The sequence below is a fragment of the Fundulus heteroclitus genome, unplaced genomic scaffold (assembly GCF_011125445.2).
Source record: "Fundulus heteroclitus isolate FHET01 unplaced genomic scaffold, MU-UCD_Fhet_4.1 scaffold_46, whole genome shotgun sequence".
NCBI classification, from domain to species: Eukaryota; Metazoa; Chordata; class Actinopteri; order Cyprinodontiformes; family Fundulidae; genus Fundulus; species Fundulus heteroclitus.
Window position 1 is genome coordinate 2,651,430 of NW_023396879.1, and position 23,345 is coordinate 2,674,774.

Genomic DNA, 23,345 nt, shown 5'->3' on the forward strand with positions numbered 1-23,345 from the left:
GAAGAACGGACCCCTGGTCTGTTTCCACGTATATGTCAGTAATTGTTTCACATGTATGTTTGTGGTTCCACGGTAACCGGATCCACTCTGCTGCCCCCTGCAGGCCACCCTGACCCACTGACTCTCCTGAGTGTCCCATGTGACATGACATGAAGGACGCAGTGAGGCACTCAGGAAGGCCTCAGTGAGGCTGTATGCAGGCCTCAGGCCCCCTGCAGGCCGACTCAGGGACTGCACCCTCCTCTCTCAGACTCTGCAGATGGGCATCAGCCACTTCTCAGGACTCTTCGTGCTGCTGTGCGTCGGCGTGGCCGGAGCTCTGCTGACCCTCGCAGGAGAGCACGGCTTTTATCGACTCGTCCTGCCCCACATCCGCCCGCCAGACAGAACCTGAAATACTGGCTGCACACCTCACAGGTGAGCCGGGCTGTTGTCTGCATGTTCTCCAGCTCAATGTTCTCATCTCCACCCAGCCACCAGACCTGTGGGTTCCGGGTCAGAGAACTGAGTCTGATGCTTCTGTCTGGCAGAAAAATCCACCGAGCTCTCAACATGACGTATGAGGACGTGAAAATGGCAGCGAGCTGAGAAAGACAAAAGGTTAGTGCAGGTCCAACCCAGCCTACCTCCCGGTGCTGATAGGATCCTTTCTGGATTCCTCCGTGGTACCCATCCTTGGGATGATATCTCTTTAAATCAGAGATGCAAAACTCACACGTGCTGTGTGTGCTCGTTTTTACGGACTTATATATTAGAATACTATCTAGTTTTTCATGGTACCAATGTGAAGGTTCTAGGAGCCGGACATAAAGCCCAGACAGGAGCTCAGGAGGCGCACGGTACGAAATTTAATAATAAAGACGCTTCCAGGGTGGATGGAGGACAGAAGCAGACAGGAACAGTTTCCCCAGATCAAGACTGGACTTATGGTGCGTTCCTTTAGCCTCGCAAGGTCCCAGGTGCTTCGTCTCCTGCTTCCTGCGTTCCAGTCTCCCTCCATCAGACAGTAGGAAAAAATGGCCGCCGGCTCTGATGTTGAACCACTAACGCTGCTGCAGGCGGTGTTCTGAGCAGATAAACGGCTGAAACTTCCGTCTGAGGACACTGGAAGGGCCAGAACCAGCACCACAGACTACATGTTACAGAAATAATACAGAGCTGCTGCAACAGACAACGTTTTTCAGTTTTACTCAATGCGGCAGTGAGTAGCAGCCATCATGAATACAGAAGTTACAAAACTTTGTGACTCCTAATACCGACTTTAGGGGCCGTCCAGTTAGATTTTCCCACCTGGAGGTGGTGAATCCCAACTACCGAGACAACTGGAAGGCACCATTGAAGGGGAAGTAATGGAGGAAAACCATGAGTGCATAACGAGGCACAGGTGAACCAAGTGATGCAATCAGGCTGAAGGAATGGAGGCATAATGAGCTGCAGGTGTTAGGAGTTAAGAGAACCTACATCTGACAGAGGATGGACCAGACATGAGGAAGAATCACACTAAACAAATACAATGGAACTACAGACAAAATAAGAAGACTAAACCTCAGAAACCAGAGCTAACAGATACACAAATCTAAACTTAGTGTTGACAGGAAGTGAATAAAAGGAAAACCTGAAATAGGATCCAACAGGACAACTAACTCATCTAATCACTAAACAGGTGACAGAGACGATCTAATTAATCCTCTGCTCTGTCGTCCTGCTCCTCATAAATCACCTCCTGCTCCTTGTTCTCCACTCGCCTCCTGCCTCCTCCTCCTGCCCGTCCCAGTTCTGACTCCTATCAGAAGATCAGATACTTTATTAACTTACGTCTTCGTGTTTGTTGCTTCTGGGCCAACCATGGAAACCATAATCATGACACCCCAGGGAGCAGATCTAAGTAATCACACGCCTGGGGATCCTGAGGGTCCCAGAATGAAACAGTAGTAAACTCACTTCCTTCACGCTTCCTTCCCTGCATATCTAAACTCCTGTTTGAGAAAGAAACAGGTTTTATTTTGCTTTTTATTAGCAATAAATGCTGTTTAATGTTTATTATTAATTTATGTCTTTTTCCTTTTATATTCTAAAACCAATTTGGTTTTATCTTTTTCCTTTCTGATGATGTTCTTTTCTTCAAACAGTTGTAGTTCATATTTCTGGTGCCATTTTAAATAAAATTATGATGATATTTGCTATTTTTAAGATAACAACATTGTACTTGAGAACTTTATACACTTAAACTAGTCTCAGTGTCACTTTTAATCTCCACCTCACTCGTGAATCCTGTAGGTTCAGGCGGAGCTCGGCTCCAGGTAGCCAAGGACAGCCGTTCTTTTTATGTTCTGACACAAGATAAATAAAGATGTTAGAATAAAAATGACCAAACCGTTCCTTGCTTTCTGTTTCTGTTCAGCTGCAATCTGGAAAAGACCCCGACAGCTCCGGGCCCCCCCGGCCCACGGGGCCCTCCGGGGCCCCCGGCCTTCGGAGCTGCTGCTAAGTGGAACAACGAGACCAGTAAAGACGCTCCGGTTCCCACAGACGCCCGAGACTTCAAGCGGGTTCACTTCAGTCTGGAGACCCTGAACACCCGCCGCCTGCTGGCGCGCCTCGCCGCCTCAGAGACAAAGGGGGGCGGGGCTAAACCCGACATGGAGGAGACTATAGGGCCAAGGGGGGGGCCAACCAGCAGCTTGTGTGAGAATGGAGGACCGGCAGCTTCCTTGGCCAGTCTGGTGCTGTCACTGCCCTCCTCTTCCTCAGCCAAACTTAAGGCCCCCCCCCCTGCTGCTGCGGTGACCTCCCCCCCAGCATCTGCTAGCACCCCCACGCCGGAGCCGCCTCAGCCCGGAGAGCTGCAGGAGCTGCAGGAGCAAATCGAGCAGATGAGGGAGAAACTCAGGGCAGCTTTGGCTCGCAGGGCTGAGATCCAGACCACGATAGCCAAGCCCGTTCCCACGGCAACAACCAACCCACCTCCAGGACCCACAGCGACCGCAGGGAACCCAGCCGACTCCGGACCCACCGTCACCACCACAACCAGCCTTTCTCCCCACAGGAAGAGCGTGACCACCATGACAGACCCCCCCCACAAAGTGCTGTCCAAAGTCCCGCCCCTCCGCAGCAGACTGTCCAATCAGCAGAGGTGATTCCTGTGGACAGACGTCTGAACAGAGAGGGAAAGACACAGGTTTCGTTTTCTAACGGCAACATCCTCAAAACCAAAATAAAAAACAGCACAAAAACGTTGTCAACGCAGCCCCTCGTTGTTCCACGTTGCTCAGATTCCCTTTTTGGTTACATTGTGGTTCTGTTAAAAGTGACCGACTTTTTAAAAATCATTCTTCACTTCATTCAGACGTTGTCTGAAATTGTTCCTGTAGGAAAGTTTGTGTGAGTCAGAACAATTTCAGGCAGAATTAACATTAAAAACTTCAGGACCGAGACATCGGCCCTGAGGAACATCTAACAAACAATCTTTTTCTATTTGTTGGTAAAATCTCAAATATGCAAACATGAAAACAGATATTGCTGCAGAGGTGAGACCAGTTTTAACATGTTTTATGTTTGTAGTCAGTGAGCCGACGTTTGTGTTTAAATAAAATTTCTGGTGTTTTTTGACTGCCGCCTGCCTTTCTTGTGGAGGCACCAGACTTCATGATCCTGTAGAAGCAGAAGTGGGATGACGTCTGATGAGCACCTCGGGACGTAAAGACAAGCGACCAACCGATCACGTCGTCTCTGGTTTACCATCCAGTAGAATCAGGTTTTTATTCGTGCTCTGAGGCATTTTCTGGCCACTATCTCAGGGATCGATGCTGATGAGGCTTTCTTCAGAAGTCCACTGCTTTCAAATGGCAGCTCAATCATCTGGTAGATGTTCCACTTAGTTTAATGTTTTAATTGGCTTTTTGGGTTTGACTTCTAATAAATCAGAAATGTGACATTTGTCTCCTTTGTCCTGTTAAGTTCCAAACCAGAGAAAATGAGCTAACCCATGCAAACACACGGCATTGTTAAAAAAGAATTCAAAATCCAAACTATGCTTTTAAAATCTTTGAATGAGTTCTAATAGCAAAATTCTCCTTTGTTATAGCATGTTTATCTAAAAGTTAGGGTTTGTATTCACAAAGATCCTCAGAGACTCTCAGAGCTCCGATCTTAGCCTAAAACCTCCGACCAGGAGTTTCTGCTGTGAGCGACTCTGAGGAAAGAGGCGCTTTCACTGTCGGAGACGACAGAAATCTTTATTGTAGTGAGGAGGTGTGGTCGACCCCGTCGCTATGTGTGGTTGACCCCGTCGCTAGGTGTGGTTGACTCCGTCGCTAGATGTGGTCGACTCCGTCGCTAGGTGCGGTTCCCCCCCGTCGCTAGGTGTGGTCGACCCCGTCGCTAGGTGTGGTTGACTCCGTCGCTAGGTGTGGTTGACTCTGTCGCTAGGTGTGGTCGACCCCGTCGCTATGTGTGGTCGACCCCGTCGCTAGGTGTGGTCGACCCCGTCGCTATGTGTGGTCGACCCCGTCGCTATGTGTGGTCGACCCCGTTGCTAGGTGTGGTCGACTCCGTCGCTAGGTGTGGTCGACCCCGTCGCTAGGTGTGGTCGACTCCGTCGCTAGGTGTGGTCGACCCCGTCGCTAGGTGTGGTCGACCCCGTCGCTAGGTGTGACGCTGTGTTTTAAGGGCTGTGACTGATTGATAGAACAAGAAAAAGGACAACCCAAAAAAAAGTTTAAAAATAAAACAACTGGACTTAGATTAGATTCAACTTTATTGTCATTACACAGGTACAGGTACAAGGCAACGAAATGCAGTTTAGGTCTAACCAGAAGTGCAATAGCAGGTGGATATTACTATGAATAGAGTTATACAGATATGCACAATAGCATAATATACAGATGATTATTATAACAGAGTTTCAATTTCAATTTCAATTTCAATTTTATTTATATAGCGCCAAATCATGAAACATGTCATCTCAAGGCACTTTACAAAATCAAGTTCAATCATAGTATACAGATTGGGTCAGATGATACAGATTGGTCAAAAATGTCCTGGGGAACTGTAGAGCCACAGGGAGAGTCGTCTGCATTGTACATGGCTTTGCTGCAATCCCTCATACTGAGTAAGCATGAAGCGACAGTGGGAAGAAAAACTCCCCATTAACGGGAAGGAAAACCTCCGGCAGAACCGGGCTCAGTATGAACGGTCATCTGCCTCGACCGACTGGAGTTACAGAAGACAGAGCAGAGACACAACAAGAGAAACAAAAAAGCACAGAAGCACACATTGATTCCAGGAAGTTCCAGGAATTCTGCACAAGTCTGCCCCCTCTGGCAACAAGTTGAAATGACACCAGTGTTGTGTAGCGCCTGGGAGGAGAGGAAAAGCATCTGCCGCTGCGACTGCACAGGCCTTTTGTTTAGAGGCATAATGTCTTCTGAGGTCAGGAAGCTCTAAATATTGAAGTTAGCTCCTGTTCCCTAGTTAATGCATTGATTTTTGTGAAGACTGAACAAAGTAGCAGGTGAACGAGAGCGAGCAACGCGTCATGCCCAGATGATTTGGCCGGAATCACTCTCTCATGACCTGACTAATCCGGCTTATAGAGGCAACTGCTGGAAATAAAGGAAAACTCATTTTACACATCAGGCAATTTTAAGGGCATGTATGTGAAATTAAATAAGTAATATTTAAACTCAAAACTTGCACTATGCACCTGTAACAAAATTAAATAACCGTCCCACAGCATAAAATGTTTGAAGCATCATTATTCTGATGATTCTGGTCATTTTACTGCTTCATCTACCTGGTACTGATGCGCTCTCACCTGTCAGCGTTTTACTGGCATCACCTGCTGGTATAAAGCTGGATCTGGAGAAATGACGACAGGAAATGGGGGAAAAGGTGGAGGAAGGAGGGCAGCAGCTCCTCTCAGCTCTGGGAGGAGAACAGAGGAGAGTTGGGAAAGAACCCTGGCACGTTTTAGCTGCGGCTGTTAATGGAGTTATTAAAACTTAGGGTATTAAAATCCCCCCTGACATATCACCTTAGAAACACGTGAGCAGCTGAACTCAGGGAGAGGACGGTTTCACTCTGCTCATTAAAACCAAGGTCAACTCTGTGAGACTGTAAACGTTTGGGTTTTAGGTGTTGGTGTTACGTCTGCTCTGGTCGGCCCAAACAGCAGAGATTCAGAGGAAACCGGCAGGGTGGCAGGCTGCAGCCTAGCCAGGGGTGTGATTACTTTGTCTCTGCTCTGGTTCTTAGTAAAGCGCTGAAACTTGACGGAATCATGTTTCCTTTTATTCAGTAAGTAACTGGGGGTTGGCTTAAATCGAGCTGGAAGCTCAGTCCTCCCCCTCTGTTCTCAGAGGGTTAGCACTGCGCCTTCAGCTCCCCGGCGTTTACAGCTCAGTTCATCTCCACAGAGATTACATCAGCGTCGTCTCATGGTACAGGTGCCGTCTTGTTGCCATGGGGGCGGAGCTTACAGCCGCTCTGGAACTCACCTCCACCCAGGCTATGCAACACAGACTCATTTCCACAATTCAACTCAAAACTCATCTGTTTAAACCAACATATTTAACTGCATGGTCTAATTAAATTGGATTTTTAATTGTATTTGTTTCTTTTTTTAGAACGTGTCTGTTTTTGTGTTTGATGTAAGATGACCTTGAGTGGCAAGAAAGGAGCCAATAGATAAAATGTATTATGTCTGTGTGTTTATATTATATTATTATGATCATGTCTGTGTGATTATTATGTCTCTATGGTTATATAATAATTATAATTATAATAATAATAATAATTATTATTAACAGAGGAGAGTTGAAGGTGTCCCTGGGTCACGGAGCCCAGATGCAACTGAAGCTCTGCTGCAGAACAACGAGTCTTTCTCTGCTTTTTACCTCCAGCCTGGAAAGTGAGAAGCTCTCCGTGCAGAAATCAGGAGCAAGAGAGGAGCCGGCGTCGCACCAGCAACCTTCTAGTCCTCCGTTTAGGCTCTGATGCTGACATCATCATGAAATATACAGAAATACTGAATCACCTGTTTTATCTGGTCTACAGTTTTATATTTTTTGCAACTTTTTCCATTTCTTTTAAAATGTTTATTACTGACAGCCTTTCTGTAAATAATATTTAATTCCTCTGTTCTATATTATTTGAACAGTTCTCTAATTTTTAGTCATGATTATTTTATATTTTTTCCCTGTTATTTATTTATCAATAAAATCACGTTACTATAGCAGAGCCTGCAACTCATCACACCACTAAAACGAATTAATTTCCCTCTATGGAGATGATAAAGTTTATTTTATCTGCATATTAATAATTGTCTGACTGTTATAGACGTTTATGTCATCAGATCCTCCAGGTTGGTCAGAAAGTTTCCTCTCTAAGGAAACCCAGCAGCAGTGGCGGCTGGCCCATAGGGGGCGCTCGGGCGCTGCCCTCCCTAGATGTGGAGGGGAAAAGTCAATATATATATAGATTTTAAAAGTATTATTGATGTCAGTTTTTACCTCATAGTACGTGGCTACATGTAATAAGAATTATTAAAACATTTCTACTAATTGACTCTATTAATTGACTCATTTAACAGTGCATTTCCACCAACAGAACATATAATTTCTCTTCTTCTATACTTTTGGGGCTGTCACCCTACAAGTCTAGTGAAATATCCAATCGTATACTGTTGCTAGGGAAGTATTTGGAACCAGAACCAGGCTCAGTGTGAACGCTCATCTGCCTCGACCCACTGGGGCTTAGAGAAGACAGAGCATCTTATTCCCATCCCCATCATCATTCTGATTTGCTTAGGTTTCCTCTAAATTCTGGTTATTTTACTGCTTCAGCTATCTGAGATTAATGCGCTCTTGTTACACTCCTGAAAATAGTTGAGAAAGAATCACCAGAGGGTTTCTCTCATGCAGCGGTTTTAATGCAATGAGGAGAAAGCTGAAAGCCACCCTAGTGGAGGATAGAGCCACTCCTAATCAATCCCAGAGCAGGCTTAATAGCCGATTACTGATGCAAAACACCATGTCCTTGGGTAAAACTTTAATACATGAAAACAAACTGTTTAACACTTTCCTTTGACTGGTTTACATGTTTGTTTAAGCCTTAACCAGTTGATTTGAAGCAATCAACTGGTTCCCTTATATAGGAAATTTTTGACCAATCTGTATAATCTGACTGATTTTGACTTTGTAAAGTGCCTCGAGATGACATGTTTCATGAATTGGCGCTATATAAATAAAATTGAATTGAATTGAATTAACATGAATTAATATTTATTGCGAACCTTTTAACAATCAATTGCAGCATTTTTTTACTGTAAACTTGTAGTGTGGCATCAACTTTAATACAACGGCTTCTTTGGAGGTATAATAGTGATCCTCCAACCTATCACAGATGACTAACAGTCATCTAACCAATCCCACTCTCACCTGTCAGCATTTTACTGGCATCACCTGCTGGTATGAAGCTGAATTTGGCAAAACGACCGACAGAAAAACAGAAAGGTGGAGAAAGCGAGAGCAGCAGGTATATCCGGGAAGAGTGGAATTTATCCGGAAGCTAATAGCATTAGGCTAGGGGAAATTCGGCGCCAATTTTAAAAAGCTTTGGCTTTATTTTAGTCGTAATGAGTATGGAGGACCAAGTCTTCCATACAGAAATAAATAAATGCTCAATAAATAAATAAGCATACAATTAATTGCCACCAAATTGATAAAAGTAGGTGGAAATTAAATTATACAGTGAGACATAAATGTATATATCTCTTTTAATTAGCTTATTATTTTATTCGCCTTTGTAATAATTACCTTATTTATTTATTGTGCGTTATAATCTTCAACTTTATTACTTATTTTTTTAAGTATTTATTTTTGTGCATGTTATAATATTTTTGTCTGTTTTATTCTTCTTTTGTATTTTTTTACCCTATATATTTCTGTGATGCTATTTATTTCTGCCTGTCGTTTTTACATTTCTGTATGCATTTCTGCCTCATTATGCAAATGAGGAGGGGCTCAACTTCTTCCCATTGGTTGGTTAGCATTTTACTGCGTCGGTCAAATCTACATGGCTTTTCCCCGCACTAAAGAATTGTTTAGTAATGTCAAACTCAGCAGGCAGACGTTCAGTGGAAAGCTGCTAATAGACTGGAAGAATTAGAACGCTGTACATTTGGGATCTGAATGTTTTTCTGTGGTTTCAGGTTCGGTTTTTCCAGATCAGTAACTCATTGGCGGATGATTTATTCTACAAAACAGACACCTCTCTGTAACCACAGCAAGGCAGACACTGAGCTACAACTGTAGTTTCCCCAAAACGAGTCTCCCATCGCGCTGGGTGAATTACAGTGGACCCTATGCAGAGCTCGCTTGATAAGTGAGTTCGCTGATGGAGCAGGCGGCTCTGGGATCCTTCATGCGGGTCTTTGACCCGGTTGCAGCGGGTGAGTTCAGCTCAGTTTATGCTCTCAGCTTGGGAAAATGGGCCCTCTGCAGGCAGGAGGGTTAGACTCCACGGTGTCTGGAGTCAGCTTCCTGCAACACCTGAGAAAAAATAACAAGGCTGGTTTCAACGTAGACGGATCTTTACTCCGGCGTCTGGTTACACAGAAGTTAGACTGCAGCCTTAGCTTCCATCCAGCCGGCGGTTCTCCAAACCCAGTCGGGTCCTCCGTTCTGCTTAGGGTCCGCTCCCAGGAGCAACAGGAAGTGAGGACGATTGTCTGTGGGAGCTTGGCTTTATCGCAGCGGCACCCTGCTGTGAGAGGCAGCACTCTGTTTCATGCTGTTTTCAACTCAGTCAGATGTTTCCTCAATTTTCTTTCATCAAAGAAAATTGAAAATTACTTTTTAAAATGTCAATTAAACAATTATTAAAATGTCTTGTTTAGAAAGGATAAAAGTGACTTTTGTGATGCAGACACTTTAAATGTCAATTATTTTACTATTTTTGCTAAATAGAATATTCAGACCTCCAAATATCTACAATAAAAGCTCAGATTTAACTATCTGCAATTAACTCCTATCGAGTCCTTTAAATCGAGCACAAACCATAAAGCCGTTTAAATGAAAAGTTCGATCTGTATGGAGTGAATCTTGTTCCATTATTGTTGCAAAAAACGTTTTGTAAATGAACATTTGAACAAAATTAATTCCAGTAATTAAACTTTGAAACATTTTTTAATCAAAAAGTTTTTGAGAGTTTGAACTGAGAGTTGAACTTTTTTGCTTTTTCAGGTTGAGTTTTAGGAACTGCATTATTTTCACATTAAGTATAACAGAACATATTCTTCACTTCTCGCTCTTGACGTGCATTGACCAATAAAACTGTTGCTGACGTCCCTGCTGACCAATAGAAATGCGTCTTCGCTCCTCAGTCCAGAGGAAAGCCCGCCCCCAGAGCTGTAGAGAATGTGATCTGAAGAGGATGCAATTCGTAAAACTCAATCTAAAAGAGAAATGTGAAAAAAGTTCAAAAATATAAAAATCTAAAGATTTTTTTTTAAAAAATTAGGAAAAAATTAATGAAAAATAAAAAGAAATTATCAAAAAAGCTTTTGAACAAATAGAATATGAAAAAACAGCAAAGTTACTCTAAAAAAATTCTGGATTGCATTTTTTTCGCATTTCTATTTATAAAACGTGTTCTTTGCAACAATAATGGAATAAAATCGACTCCATAGATCTGGATTTCTGCCCTAAGATCCTAAATCTTAATTTTGTGCTTGTTGTTGCCTTTTTCTCTGCTTCTGTGTGTTTCTTGTTTAAAATAAAGTTAAATAATAATAACGATGATACATAAACAAGGTGTTGGGAACGTTTTGTCCGGTATACATGGGAACAGCGCCACCCCCTGTCAACACCAGGAACTACAACCAGTGGGTGAAATTCTAAATGTCTACTACAGCTGGTTCCATGACGGCCGTGAAGAAAATTATCAGCAGATTCTGAGAAAGGAGAGACTTCTTGAGCTGCTGCAGGAGGTCTGGTTCTGCTGGGCCTGGATCAGAACCAGACCCGGTCCAGAGAGAGGGAGTCCTGCTGTTCTGGTTGGAAGGTGAGACTTGCTGTCCACTCTGGAGGTCCAGACTGTTCAGCATCTACAGTATGTCTGTGTTACACTGACCACGTGATAAAAGTACAGGGCGGCAGGCGAGTCCGGTCCAGAACCGGATCAGAACTTTGGACCAACATACACAGAAGTCCCCATAAAACCCCGACTAGACAGTTTAGTCCTGCACAACCGAGCCTTGATAGCAGCTCCACTCTTTGTGGATCTCTTCTCATCTAACAATCTACTTCCTTCAAAATGTGTAATTCTGGTCCTGCTGCGGGGGGTTCTGTTCTCTTTGGACCTTGTCAACGTATATTTCTGTTGACTGGTCGGTTCCCTGGTTTTCATTACACCGAGGAACAAGGGCTGGATGTGGAGCTGCTGACCCGTCGGGCCTCCAGAGTTCTGGTGGAGGGCGTTACAGCGCGGGACGCTGCTCTGTGCCTCCGGTCAGAGACTCTGAGCCTCCAGCGCTCTGCCAGGAGGTTTAGACGTTTAGGAAGCGGGACAAACAGGCTCCCACCAAAACCAGAGCACCGTACAACCAACGCCATTTTTACAACCAACGCCTGAAGAGCACACCGGGAGTCCAACGAATCCACAGGAAGTCGGTCCAAACAGGAAGTTAATTAAGTCGCATTAAAGTCACTGACCCTAACCCACCAACACTAGCCCTCAGGGGCATTAAACTAAATCCACTGAGTTTAGGGTTCTTTACCTTTCTCCACAAATGTCCACACATTTCAGAGAACTTCTAGCATTGACTGTTCACTGCAGAAAGGGAACTAAAAGTAAATATTTTCTTAAAATTAGTGCATTTGTCCTTGATTTGAGCAGATAAATAAGATAATCTGCCAATGGAATGAATATTTTGACCCCTAGAATAAAATAATTACACATACTAAAGAAATAGGACAAATTCCTCTGGCAGATCACTGAAACTTGCTGCTCTAATCAACGACAAATGCACCAATTCATTTTACTGTTAGCTGCCTTTTTGCTGTGTAAACGCTGCGTTCTGATTGGCTGTCCCGATGAAGAGACAGCAGAGCGGTTTGACATGAGGACCCGTTCACCAGGACAGCGCTGAGGGACACATATTCCCAGCTGGAGGCTTTCAGTAAGAAATAATAAATCTGAGATCAAACTCATGATCTAATATAAAATCTAAAAATGGAAATCTAGCTTGTAACTCAAACACTTTCCTCTGAGCGCCGGCAGCAGGTGAACCTTCTCACCGCCACCTGTCCAGGTAAACACCTGATATGTTGCCCAGGGATGGACCTGCAGACCTCAACATGTTCTGGTGTTGACCCGAAACACAGATCTCTAGCCGGGTTTCTGAAGTTCTGCTGCCCAACAATGGTTCAGACCTGCTGCAGAAACTGGATCCGCTCTGTGGCGCTTCACGCGGGTTTTTCTGACGTTGTGGGAACAAAAGACAAACCTTCAGGAACCTGTTAAGGTCTTCAAAGAACTGGATAAAGCTGTTCTGGTGATTAGCTGTGAGTTATATTGTTTTTTTCTAGAACATTCAGTTTGTTCTGCTCTCCAAACTGGGTGCTGGTGGTTCTGACCAGCGGGTAATAAAACCCCCACAGGAAACCAGGTTTATTTCACAACTCCTTTATTTTGAACCTACAGGTGACTCACAGCTCTGACCCAGTTCAGGCTGCAGGAGCCTCACGTGTTCTGCAGGTTCCACTGGTTCCACGGCTTTAAATAGGTTCTAACAAGCTACAGTCATCCAGCGGAGAGGCACGAAGAAGAAACGCCCCCAACCCCGTCCATAGTCCCACGGCCAGGTACAGGTACTAGGCCAGGCCCCTCCTCCTGCAAGGCTCCGCCCCCTTCAGGGCGGCTGTTGGAAGCAGAGGAATCAGGACATAGAAAATGAAAGGATGAGGCGTCAGTGAGGTTCTGGTTCTGGATTCCCGGTTCTGAACAGGTGAGCTCATGCAGATGACTCGGCCTGATGCTCAAAGCGGGACATGATGACGGGCCACGCCCTCAACTGAGAGGCGGAGCCTGAGCATTAGCACAACCAATCATATCGCTCCGCTGCTGATTTTGTTTGATCAGCCTGATCAATAGGTCTAACAGCAGCTTCCTGTTCTCCCTCCAAAATAAAAGCAGATTTAACGAGTTCAATTGGTGGTTGTGGGTTGTAATCAGAACCTAATCAATCGTTCCTAGGGTCAGAAAGCTGGTTTAATCAGAGTTAAGAGGGAAACATTCAGGCCTACTCATCAGCAACACCTCCATTCGGCTTTCCAGACGGGTCACAGCGAACAGAACCGCAGCTCACCTGTGCAACCAAACAGCACACCTGAAACCTCTTCACATCAACCTGCCGAGCATCAGGAGGGAACCGACCCACCGAACACGTCTTTGATTAGTTAATTGATCAATCAGTTCATGAATTAATTGGATTATGTGGAAGTAAAGTGCCGCTTGGACTGTTTTTCTGTCGGCTCAACGATCGATCAGCTGTTATCCAGGTGACATGATGATGTCAGCAGAAACTCACGACGTGCCGAGGGGGGCGGAGCTCTGTTGCTCAGGTGACCCGCAGTCTGTACCTGCACTCTGGGGGGCGGGGCAGTCCGTAGGAGGGGCAGAGACATCTGAAGGCTCCACCTTTTGGACGAGCTCCTCCCCCTGGCACCTGCCGTCTCCAGGTGTCGTTTCGGCTCCGCCCACTGCAGCTTTAACATCCAATGAAACGACGTCAGGAGCTCCACCTGCCGATGCTCCAGTTTCTGCTCCTCCTCCTCCTCCCATCCAGAACTCCACGCTGATCTCTGCTCCTACTGGTCCCTGACCTCCTCCTCCTCCTCCTCCTCCTCCTCCTCCCGAGTCGCTGGAGGAGCCGAGCGCCTCGGTGATGATGGCGGCTGTCTGAGCGACCCAGTTTAGCTCCGCCCTGACCTCCCCCGCCCCGACCGCTGCCGAGGATGAGGGGAGCGGCGGGTCCCCCTGAAGTGGGTCGCTACCAGCCTCTCCTGATTGGCTGGCTCCGGCGGGGGCGGGGCCGGCGCCGGCACCTGCAGCTGCAGTGTTGTTGTTGAGATTATCCTGAAGAGCCGTCTGGTTCTGACCCGCCTGCTGGTTCTGTAACAGCATCTCCTGGATCCGAATCTGCTGCAGGATGGCAGGAAGCTCATAGTGGTGGAAGAAGTAGATCATCGAGTGCTGCAGAAAGCCAGGGAGGAAGAGAGCGTTACCCAATCAGAAACCAGGGGCGGGGCTTCAGACATGAGAGGATGAGGAGGTTCTGACCTGGATGAAGAGCCAGGAAGTGACCAGAGCCAGGCTGCTGTACTGCCCGTTGAAGCGGTAATGGTAGGCGTAGAAAGCGAAGTGGTACAGATAGAAGAACCTGCAACCAAACAGAACCAGGTGAGTCCACTAGCTGGGTTAGAGCTAAATACCGGCAGGAAGGAAAAAACTATTAGATTCAATTGATTTCATTTCTATAGGTCCATTTCTCAACATGTCGTCTAAAGTCAGCTTCCATCAGATCCTCCAGGTTGGTGAGAAAGTTTCCTCTCTAAGGAAACCCAGCAGGTTGCATCAAGTCTCTCCAAGCAGCATTCACTCCTCCTGAAAGAGCGTAGAGCCACAGTGGACAGTCGTCTGCATTGTTGATGGCTTTGCAGCAATCCCTCATACTGAGCATGCATGAAGCCACAGTGGAGAGGAAAACTCCCCTTTAACAGGGAGGAGAACCTCCAGCAGAACCAGAACCAGGCTCAGTGTGAACGCTCATCTGCCTCCACCCACTGGGGCTTAGAGAAGACAGAGCAGAGACACAGAAAGCTCAGAAGCTCACATTGACCCAGGAGTACTTTCTATGGTAGAGAAGACAGAGCAGAGACACAGAAAGCTCAGAAGCTCACATTCACCCAGGAGTACTTTCTATGTTAGAGAAGACAGAGCAGAGACACAGAAAGCACAGAAGCTCACATTGACCCAGGAGTACTTTCTATGTTAGAGAAGACAGAGCAGAGACACAGAAAGCACAGAAGCTCACATTGACCCAGGAGTACTTTCTATGTTAGATGGTAATAGAGGATGATCTGCCTCCCCTGATGATGTCACAGCTAACAGAACGCCAGACCAGGTGTACCTTCTATGAAGAGAAAAATCACAGAACAAAAAGTTAAAAGCTGAAATAACACCAAACAATGCAGATTGGAGAGCAGTAGGAGAACTCAGCAGAGAGAGAGAAATAGACCCCGATATTCCTAAGGTGAAAAAAGGAAACTCTGGAAACCTGTTTAATATGGGATTTAAATGACATGTCTTGGTCAAAAATAACACCAAGATTTTTTACTTTATTACCAGAGGCCAAGTTAATGCCATCCAGATTAAGTGATTGATTAAGAAGTTTATTTTTTGAGGACTCTGGCCCAAAGATTACAACTTCTGTCTTGTCAGAATTTAGATGCAGGAAATTTAAAGTCATCCAGCTTTTGATGTCATCAAGACATGACTGCAGTCGAAGTAACTGATTGGATTCATCAGGATTTATGGATAAATATAGCTGAGTATCATCAGCATAACAGTGGAAATTAATCCCATGCTGTCTGATAATTTTGCCAATCGGAAGCATATATATAGTAAAGAGAATTGGTCCAAGGACTGAACCCTGTGGTACTCCACAAGTGACCCTAGAGTTTGAGGAAGATTTATTATTAACATGAACAAATTGGAATCTGTCTGACAGATAAGATTTAAACCAGCCTAATGCTTTCCCCTTAATCCCTACAGTATGTTCAAGTCTTTGTAGGAGAATATTGTGATCAACTGTATCAAATGCAGCACTGAGATCTAACAGGACAAGTATAGACACAAGTCCATTATCTGAGGCCATGAGAATATCATTAGTGACCTTCACCAGAGCTGTTTCAGTGCTATGATGAGCTCTGAAGCCTGACTGAAGCTCCTCAAGTAGGTCATTACTTTGTAAATGTTCACAAAGTTGATTAGCAACTACTTTCTCAAGAATTTTAGATAAGAAAAGAAGATTAGATATAGGTCTGTAATTTACTAACTCATCTTGATCAAGAGATGGTTTCTTAAGTAAAGGTTTAATAACAGCTACTTTAAAAGCCTGTGGTACATATCCATTTACTAAGGATAGATTAATCATGTCTAAAATAGGACCACTGATCAGAGGGAATACCTCCTTACATAACTTGGTTGGGATTGGGTCTAACATACAGGTAGAAGGTTTAGATGAAGCTAAAATTTTAGATAGCTCAGAAAGCTTCACTGCTTCTAAACAGTTCAAACACTGCGCAGGTTCTAAGGATTCCTCCAACGCTGCCTCACTTACTGAGGACGAGGTAATCATGTTTGGGAGGATGCCGATTATTTTATTTTTAATGGAATCAATTTTATTTATGAAGAATCCCATAAAATCATTCCTGCTGATGATGAACTTTGACCCTGCTAAATGCTAACTGCTAACCAACGAGGGGCTTAAAGACTCAAACTGCTGCAAGAACCAGCAGAAATTACACCTGGAGGGCTACCTGAGCAACACGCCCTGGCAGCCCCATCAGGGAGCCACACCGACCAATCAGAGTGAACAGAGAGCAGCAGCCAGCTGTGATTGGCCGGTCCAGATCGTCCACCAGGGGTCCGCCGACTCACCGCAGCCAGTGGCGTTTGCTGGTGTTGGTGTGGCAGCAGATGGCGTCGTACTGGTCGGCCAACCAGACGATCAGGATGATGTAGAACGCCGTGGTCGTGTCGTTGAAGAACTCCGACATGATGGCCTCCATGCCTGGCGGTGAGAGAGGAAGAACAGCTGTGAGCGCCACCTAGAGACGACGCAGGAGGTCAGGGGTCATGCTGCGGCGGCACAAACTCACCAACCAGAGCCAGGATGACGGTGAGCAGAGGGGCTGCTGGGAAGCCGATGGTCATGTTCATCTCCAACATCTGAAGAAGGTCCACTAGAACAACAGAGACCAGGTCCATTACTGACAGAACCGGGTCTGATGTTGGGTTAAAGTGCTGAGAGGTGGACCTGCAAACCTGAGCCGGACCAGACCGGAACCGTTCTGGTCGGGATCAGACTACACAGGGTCCACCTGGTCTGGTTGGACCGGTCCGAACCAAGGAGGTCCGGACCTCCTCCTGAGGAAGAGGACACTCACCGATGAAGACGAAGATCTGGTGGTGGGAGTATCGCAGCAGCATGGAGACCGACAGCGTCTGGAAGACAGAACAGACCCGGCTTCAGCTTCTCACCGGTTCTGGTTCTGGTTCTGGTCAAACTTCTAGTCCATCGTTTCTTCATCGTCTTTAACTGTTCGCTTTATCTGGATCATTTCAAACATTTTCTAACATCACTTAAACTAAAACGATCAGTTAGAGTCCCGCATCACTCTCCTCTTCATCACATCATCACTCTCCTCTTCATCACATCATCACCCTCCTCTTCATCACCACCATCACCCTCCTCTTCATCACCACCATCATCATCACTTTCCTTTTCATCACATCATCACCCTCCTCCTCATCACATCATCACTCTCCTCTTCATCACTCTCTTCATCATCATCATCATCATCATCACTCTCTTCATCATCACCACCACCATCATCCTCCTCTTCATCACTCTCCTCTTCATCATCATCATCATCATCACTCTCTTCATCATCACCACCACCACCATCATCCTCCTCTTCATCACTCTCTTCATCATCATCATCACTCTCTTCATCATCATCATCACTCTCTTCATCATCACCACCACCATCATCACTCTCTTCATCATCATCATCACTCTCTTCGTCATCATCATCACTCTCTTCGTCATCATCATCACTCTCTTCGTCATCATCATCATCACTCTCTTCATCATCATCATCATCATCACTCTCTTCGTCATCATCATCACTCTCTTCGTCATCATCATCACTCTCTTCGTCATCATCATCATCACTCTCTTCATCACCACCACCATCATCACTCTCTTCATCATCATCATCACTCTTCATCATCATCATCATCACTCTTCATAATCACCACCACCATCATCATCATCACTCTCTTCATCATCATCATCACTCTTCTTCATCATCATCATCACTCTTCATCATCACTCTCTTCATCATCATCACTCTCTTCATCATCATCACTCTCTTCATCATCATCACCACCACCATCATCCTCCTCCTCTTCATCACTCTCTTCATCATCTTCATCACTCTCTTCATCACCACCACCACCATCATCATCATCACTCTCTTCATCATCATTTAGATCCTTTATATTAGATCATTACACCTTTGGAATAATCTTCCTCACTACATCCGCTACACTGATAGTAAATTATATTTTAAAAAGAATCTGAGACACCATTTGATGCCCTGAAGTGTTTTTGTTTTATTGGCTGTTTTATTTTACTTATTCTTTTGTACTTCCTATAGTAATTTTTAAGAAATTACATTTTTGGAAATTTTTATATTTGTAACTGTTTTTTACTGTATGTTTTTAATGTGGACCCCAGGAAGACTAGCTGTTTGCCATGGCAACAGCTAATGGGTATCCTTGATAAAATTACAAATTACAAATCATCATCATCACTCTTCATCATCACCACCACGAAGATGACCATGATGACGAAGGCGGAGCAACTTACGAAGATGACCATGATGACGAAGGCTGCCACGTAGGACGTGCGGGCCATCCACATGCTGACAAAGCGGTAATGTTCTCCAGACACCACGTTCCTCAGGAAGCCTGCAGAGAAGCGCAGAGACGTCAGCGCCTGCGGGCGACAGGTGAGCGCGCCCTGAGTGGGCGGAGCCTGCGTACCTTTGTTCTCCTCGTTCTCAGCCAGCGCCTTCACGCTGGACATCAGGATGTCGTCGTAGCCCAGGAACTCGTCGAGCAGGAAGCGGCTGAAGCCGTCTCCGAAGCACTCGTCCTTGGTGGGATCTGCAGAGAGAGGACAGGTGAGGGCGTGGCCAGGTGAGCCGCGGGGGGGGCGAGGCGGAGGCGGAGTCTGACCCAGCGTGACGACCATGACGGGGATGTTGAGTCTCTGCCTGGTGCTCTGGGACAGGCGCAGGAAGCCGTACTCCAGCGAGTACTCCACCATGTACTCGTCCTGCGGCCACACTGAAACGGCAGCAGAGCGTCAGCGCCGGGCCCGACCCGACCGGACCCGACCGGAACCGGCCGCACACGGCAGGTGTGAACACGGCAGGTGTGAGGGCGGAGCCAGTGTGGCTTTACCTGCTCTGGTCATCATCTCCAGCTCGGACACTGAGTCCCGCAGCGGCTGCATACCTTTAGAGGCGGCGCTGAACGCCACGTCCTGGCTGGCGTTGGACCCGGCCGCTCCAGAACCTCCGGCCGCGAGCGACGGCTTCAGGCGCGGCTCTATGTCCAGCTCGAACTGCACACAGGTGGAGGCCACAGGTGGAGGCGCAGGTGGAGGCGCACAGGTGAGGATGGCGACTGAGACTCACCTGCACTGAGCTGTTGTCAAACACCGTCATCTCCTCCTCCTCTTCCTCGTCTCCTCCCAGGCTGACCCCAGCCACCACCCCTCCTCCTCTTCCTCGCTCCTCCTCCTCCTCCTGGAAGACGGAGGAGTCGTAGTGCTGCAGGTAGACGGCGGCGCGGCTGGAGTTCCTCTGGATCTCCACCCTCAGGATGCCGTCCCGCGGCCAGCGGTCCCTCACCGCCTCCAGGCAGTTGATGGGGGAGCGTGAGAAGGCGATGTGGATGTAGGCGAGGATGAAGAGGACGAAGAGCGCCTGACGCAGGGCGGGGAGAGGAGCAGCAGAGAAACGTCTCAGACTGACATCACCATTATTTTCACCATTAACAATGGAAATTAAACAAAAAAGTTTAATTTCCATTTCTTTTTCCCTTTGGACTGAGAACCAATCAGCTGAGAGAACCAGCTGCTGCCCAGGTGTTCTGTTACCTTAGGAGGTAAAAAACTATGTTCCTACACTGTTGGTGTCTTTATGAACAGAGATGTAACAGAGGTGAGGCTCTAACACTGGGGGGGGGGGGGGGGGGTTCCGCACGCTACATTTGGCCTTCTACAAATTTTACTTCCGAGAACGTTTATTCCATTTTTTATAAAGTTTTTTTCTATTGTTTTTCTTTAAAGAATCTAAAAGGCTGTTAGATATTTAAAACTTTATTTCTGAGGGTTTTACGTTGTGAGGTTGTCCTTTAGGGACGCTTATGTCTCGTGTTTTAATTTAAATTAATCTGCCTCTTATTCTGAGTTTCCTTCTGGCTGCATAACAACTATAAACTCTGATTCCTGCTCCTCTCTCCTCTACCTTCATCCAGGCTGCAGCGCCACGGAGACATGAGGAGAAAATAAATTACATTCAAGCAACAGAAGTCCTGAAGGAACCGGGAGTTCTGCAGGAACAGGGGGTTCTGCAGGAAACGGGGGGTTCTGGTGGAAACGGGGGGTTCTGGTGGAAACAGGGGGTTCTGGTGGAAACGGGGGGTTCTGGTGGAAACGGGGGGTTCTGGTGGAAACAGGGGGTTCTGGTGGAAACGGGGGGTTCTGGTGGAAACGGGTGGGTTCTGGTGGAAACAGGGGGTTCTGGTGGAAACAGGGGGTTCTGCAGGAACAGGGGGTTCTGGTGGAAACGGGGGTTCTGCAGGACGCCTCACCTTGAGCAGGACGAAGAACTCAAAGACTCTCCTGAAGGAGGGCGGGAAGAGGCGGGCGTAGGTGACGGCCATCTTGAAGAAGAGGGCGTGGAAGAGCCGGTCCCGGACGTTGATGAGCGGGTTCTGGTTGATGTTGGGGTTCCGGATCCTGTTGGGCCCCATGTTGTTGTTGTTCAGGGGAACATTGTTGTTGGCCTGGTTCTCCGACATGTCGCAACGGCAGCAGGACTCTGGAGCTCCTGAATCGGTTCCTAGGTCGGCATGGTTCTGGTCTGCTTCATGAACTCTGGTCCAGTTCCAGCAGAACCGTCCACAGATGAAGTCCCTGGAACCTGCAAGTTTCCAGAAGACACAGCTCAGTTATTTAAGTCGACCCCAGAACCAGCACAGGACATCTGCAGTCGGCAGATGGTACCAGCGCAGATCAGACCAGCTGATCTGATCAGACCCCCCCCCCTCAGTTCCAGGCTAACAAGCTGGTAGAGCAGCTCGTTAGCCTGGGTGTTCTAAAGAGTTCTAAAGAACTCAAATATCCCAAGTTGTCTCTCTTTCCACAAAGTAATCAAATGACTTTGCTGAGTTCTCCTACTGCTCTCCAATCTGCATTGTTTGTTGTTATGTCAGCTTTTAACTTTTTGTTCTCTGTCATTTTTCTCTTCATAGAAGGTACACCTGGTCTGGCGTTCTGTTAGCTGTGACATCATCAGGGGAGGCAGATCATCCTCTATTACCATCTACCATAGAAAGTACTCCTGGGTCAATGTGAGCTTCTGTGCTTTCTGTGTCTCTGCTCTGTCTTCTCTAACATAGAAAGTACTCCTGGGTCAATGTGAGCTTCTGTGCTTTCTGTGTCTCTGCTCTGTCTTCTCTAACATAGAAAGTACTCCTGGGTCAATGTGAGCTTCTGAGCTTTCTGTGTCTCTGCTCTGTCTTCTCTAACATAGAAAGTACTCCTGGGTCAATGTGAGCTTCTGTGCTTTCTGTGTCTCTGCTCTGTCTTCTCTAACATAGAAAGTACTCCTGGGTCAATGTGAGCTTCTGAGCTTTCTGTGTCTCTGCTCTGTCTTCTCTAAGCCCCAGTGGGTGGAGGCAGATGAGCGTTCACACTGAGCCTGGTTCTGGTTCTGCTGGAGGTTCTCCTCCCTGTTAAAGGGGAGTTTTCCTCTCCACTGTCGCTTCATGCATGCTCAGTATGAGGGATTGCTGCAAAGCCATCAACAATGCAGACGACTGTCCACTGTGGCTCTACGCTCTTTCAGGAGGAGTGAATGCTGCTTGGAGAGACTTGATGCAACCTGCTGGGTTTCCTTAGAGAGGAAACTTTCTCACCAACCTGGAGGATCTGATGGAGTCTGACTTTGGAAAGAACCTTGAGATGATGTGATGTTAATTAATTGGAGCTATAGAAATAAAATTAATGAAAACCCGGTTTCCTTTGTTTAAAATGATCCGGATGTGTGAATCTGGATCATGTGCTGATGAAGAAAGGCTTTCCATTCGGACCCGGGCCGTAACCAGAACCAGATTTATCTGGACATGTCCGGATCCACTGGGTCCAGCTGGATGGACGGCACCGCCTCGCCTTCAGAGAGCATCATGAACATGGACCGACCCAGAAAAACTCACCCAGAACCAGCTCCAGAACCAGCTCCAGCTGGGGTCCAAACTCAAACTAGTGAGAACTGGATCCAGTGGGTTTCTACCTCCAGGTGTCAGCAAGCATTGCTGGAGGTTCTGGTTCTGCTGAGCTGGGCTCAGAGCGGTTCTGTTCAGCCATGTTTACCTGACGTCAGGCCAGGCGGGCTCTACAGGTGAGCAACCGGGTTTCCTTCCAGCTGACGTTTGCCGTCATTTGCCGAGCTCAGGTGCTCCTCTCTGGTTCAGGTGTGCTAGGGGCCCCTTTGAGGATCCAGGGGCCTCTGCAGGTGTACCAAGGGCCTCTGAAATGTGTAGGGGCCCCTGCACCACAACACGCATTAAGGGGCCTCTGCAGGATGGCTGGGGGTCCTTGCAGGGGTGTAAGCCTTCCTACAGGTGTGTTCGGGACCCTGCAGGTGTGTCAGACTCACCTGTCAGCGAAGTTTTCCTCGCGATGTTTTCATCAGCAGGAAGCTAGCTGTTAGCTCGATGCTAGCTGGAAGGACTGGCGGCTGAAGGTCGACAAGCCGCCGCGTTAGCGCTCAGCAGGCGGAGCAAGGCCGAGAGAAGAGCGGCTTCAGGCGGATCCACCTGGCAGAGGAGGCCGGGGAGCCGCGCAGCGTCCGAGGGATTCAATCAGCTCCGCGCTGCGGCTAACGTCTGCTGCTAACTGCCGAACACAGCCGGAAATACGGGTCCTGGCTGCGCAGCAACTTCCGGTGCCCTGAGCACTGACTGACAGGAGGATGTAATGCTAACTCCCTGAGCGCTGACTGACAGGAGGTAGTTTCCTAACTCCCTGAGCGCTGACTGACAGGGAGATGTAATGCTAACTCCCTGAGCACTGACTGACAGGAGGATGTAATGCTAACTCCCTGAGCGCTGACTGACAGGAGGTAGTTTCCTAACTCCCTGAGCGCTGACTGACAGGGAGATGTAATGCTAACTCCCTGAGCGCTGACTGACAG

The 23,345-nt window shown here is 46.9% G+C and overlaps 2 protein-coding genes across 6 annotated transcripts; one reads left to right on the top strand and one right to left on the bottom strand.

The window, feature by feature from the left end:
- The first annotated feature begins 1,689 nt into the window (after positions 1–1,689).
- Positions 1,690–3,932, top strand: LOC118560597 (SH3-containing GRB2-like protein 3-interacting protein 1). The gene is made up of 2 exons (XM_036131796.1): positions 1,690–1,931; positions 2,402–3,932. The coding sequence occupies exons 1-2, from the start codon at positions 1,846–1,848 to the stop codon at positions 3,135–3,137; spliced, it is 822 nt and encodes a 273-aa protein (XP_035987689.1). The 5' UTR covers positions 1,690–1,845; the 3' UTR covers positions 3,138–3,932.
- Positions 3,933–12,671: 8,739 nt separating this feature from the next.
- Positions 12,672–23,095, bottom strand: tmem259 (transmembrane protein 259). 5 transcript variants are annotated; one of them, XM_036131779.1, is made up of 12 exons: positions 22,809–23,093; positions 20,740–21,071; positions 19,560–19,850; positions 19,378–19,486; positions 19,096–19,206; positions 18,901–19,023; positions 18,689–18,825; positions 17,235–17,292; positions 16,947–17,030; positions 16,726–16,858; positions 14,344–14,443; positions 12,672–14,256 (listed from the first exon to the last, which is right to left on the bottom strand). In XM_036131779.1, the coding sequence occupies exons 2-12, from the start codon at positions 20,947–20,949 to the stop codon at positions 13,588–13,590; spliced, it is 2,025 nt and encodes a 674-aa protein (XP_035987672.1). In that variant the 5' UTR covers positions 20,950–21,071; positions 22,809–23,093; the 3' UTR covers positions 12,672–13,587. The 5 variants fall into 5 exon arrangements, with proteins under 5 accessions (XP_035987672.1, XP_035987670.1, XP_035987671.1 ...); XM_036131777.1 differs by having other exon boundaries at positions 19,324–19,486; XM_036131778.1 differs by having other exon boundaries at positions 18,725–18,825; positions 19,324–19,486; positions 22,809–23,092.
- Positions 23,096–23,345: the final 250 nt, after the last annotated feature.

Excerpts from the sequence above, each read along its gene's own strand:
- LOC118560597 (XM_036131796.1), top strand. The coding sequence starts at position 1,846 with ATGGAAACCATAATCATGACACCCCAGGGAGCAGATCTAAGTAATCAC. Across the intron at positions 1,932-2,401 it reads GGTCCCAGAATGAAACAGTA|CTGCAATCTGGAAAAGACCC; the intron begins GTAAACTCACTT and ends GTTTCTGTTCAG.
- tmem259 (XM_036131777.1), bottom strand. The coding sequence starts at position 20,949 with ATGTCGGAGAACCAGGCCAACAACAATGTTCCCCTGAACAACAACAAC. Across the intron at positions 18,826-18,900 it reads TGAGAACGAGGAGAACAAAG|GCTTCCTGAGGAACGTGGTG; the intron begins GTACGCAGGCTC and ends GCTTCTCTGCAG. Across the intron at positions 17,031-17,234 it reads CCAGATCTTCGTCTTCATCG|TGGACCTTCTTCAGATGTTG; the intron begins GTGAGTGTCCTC and ends CTGTTGTTCTAG.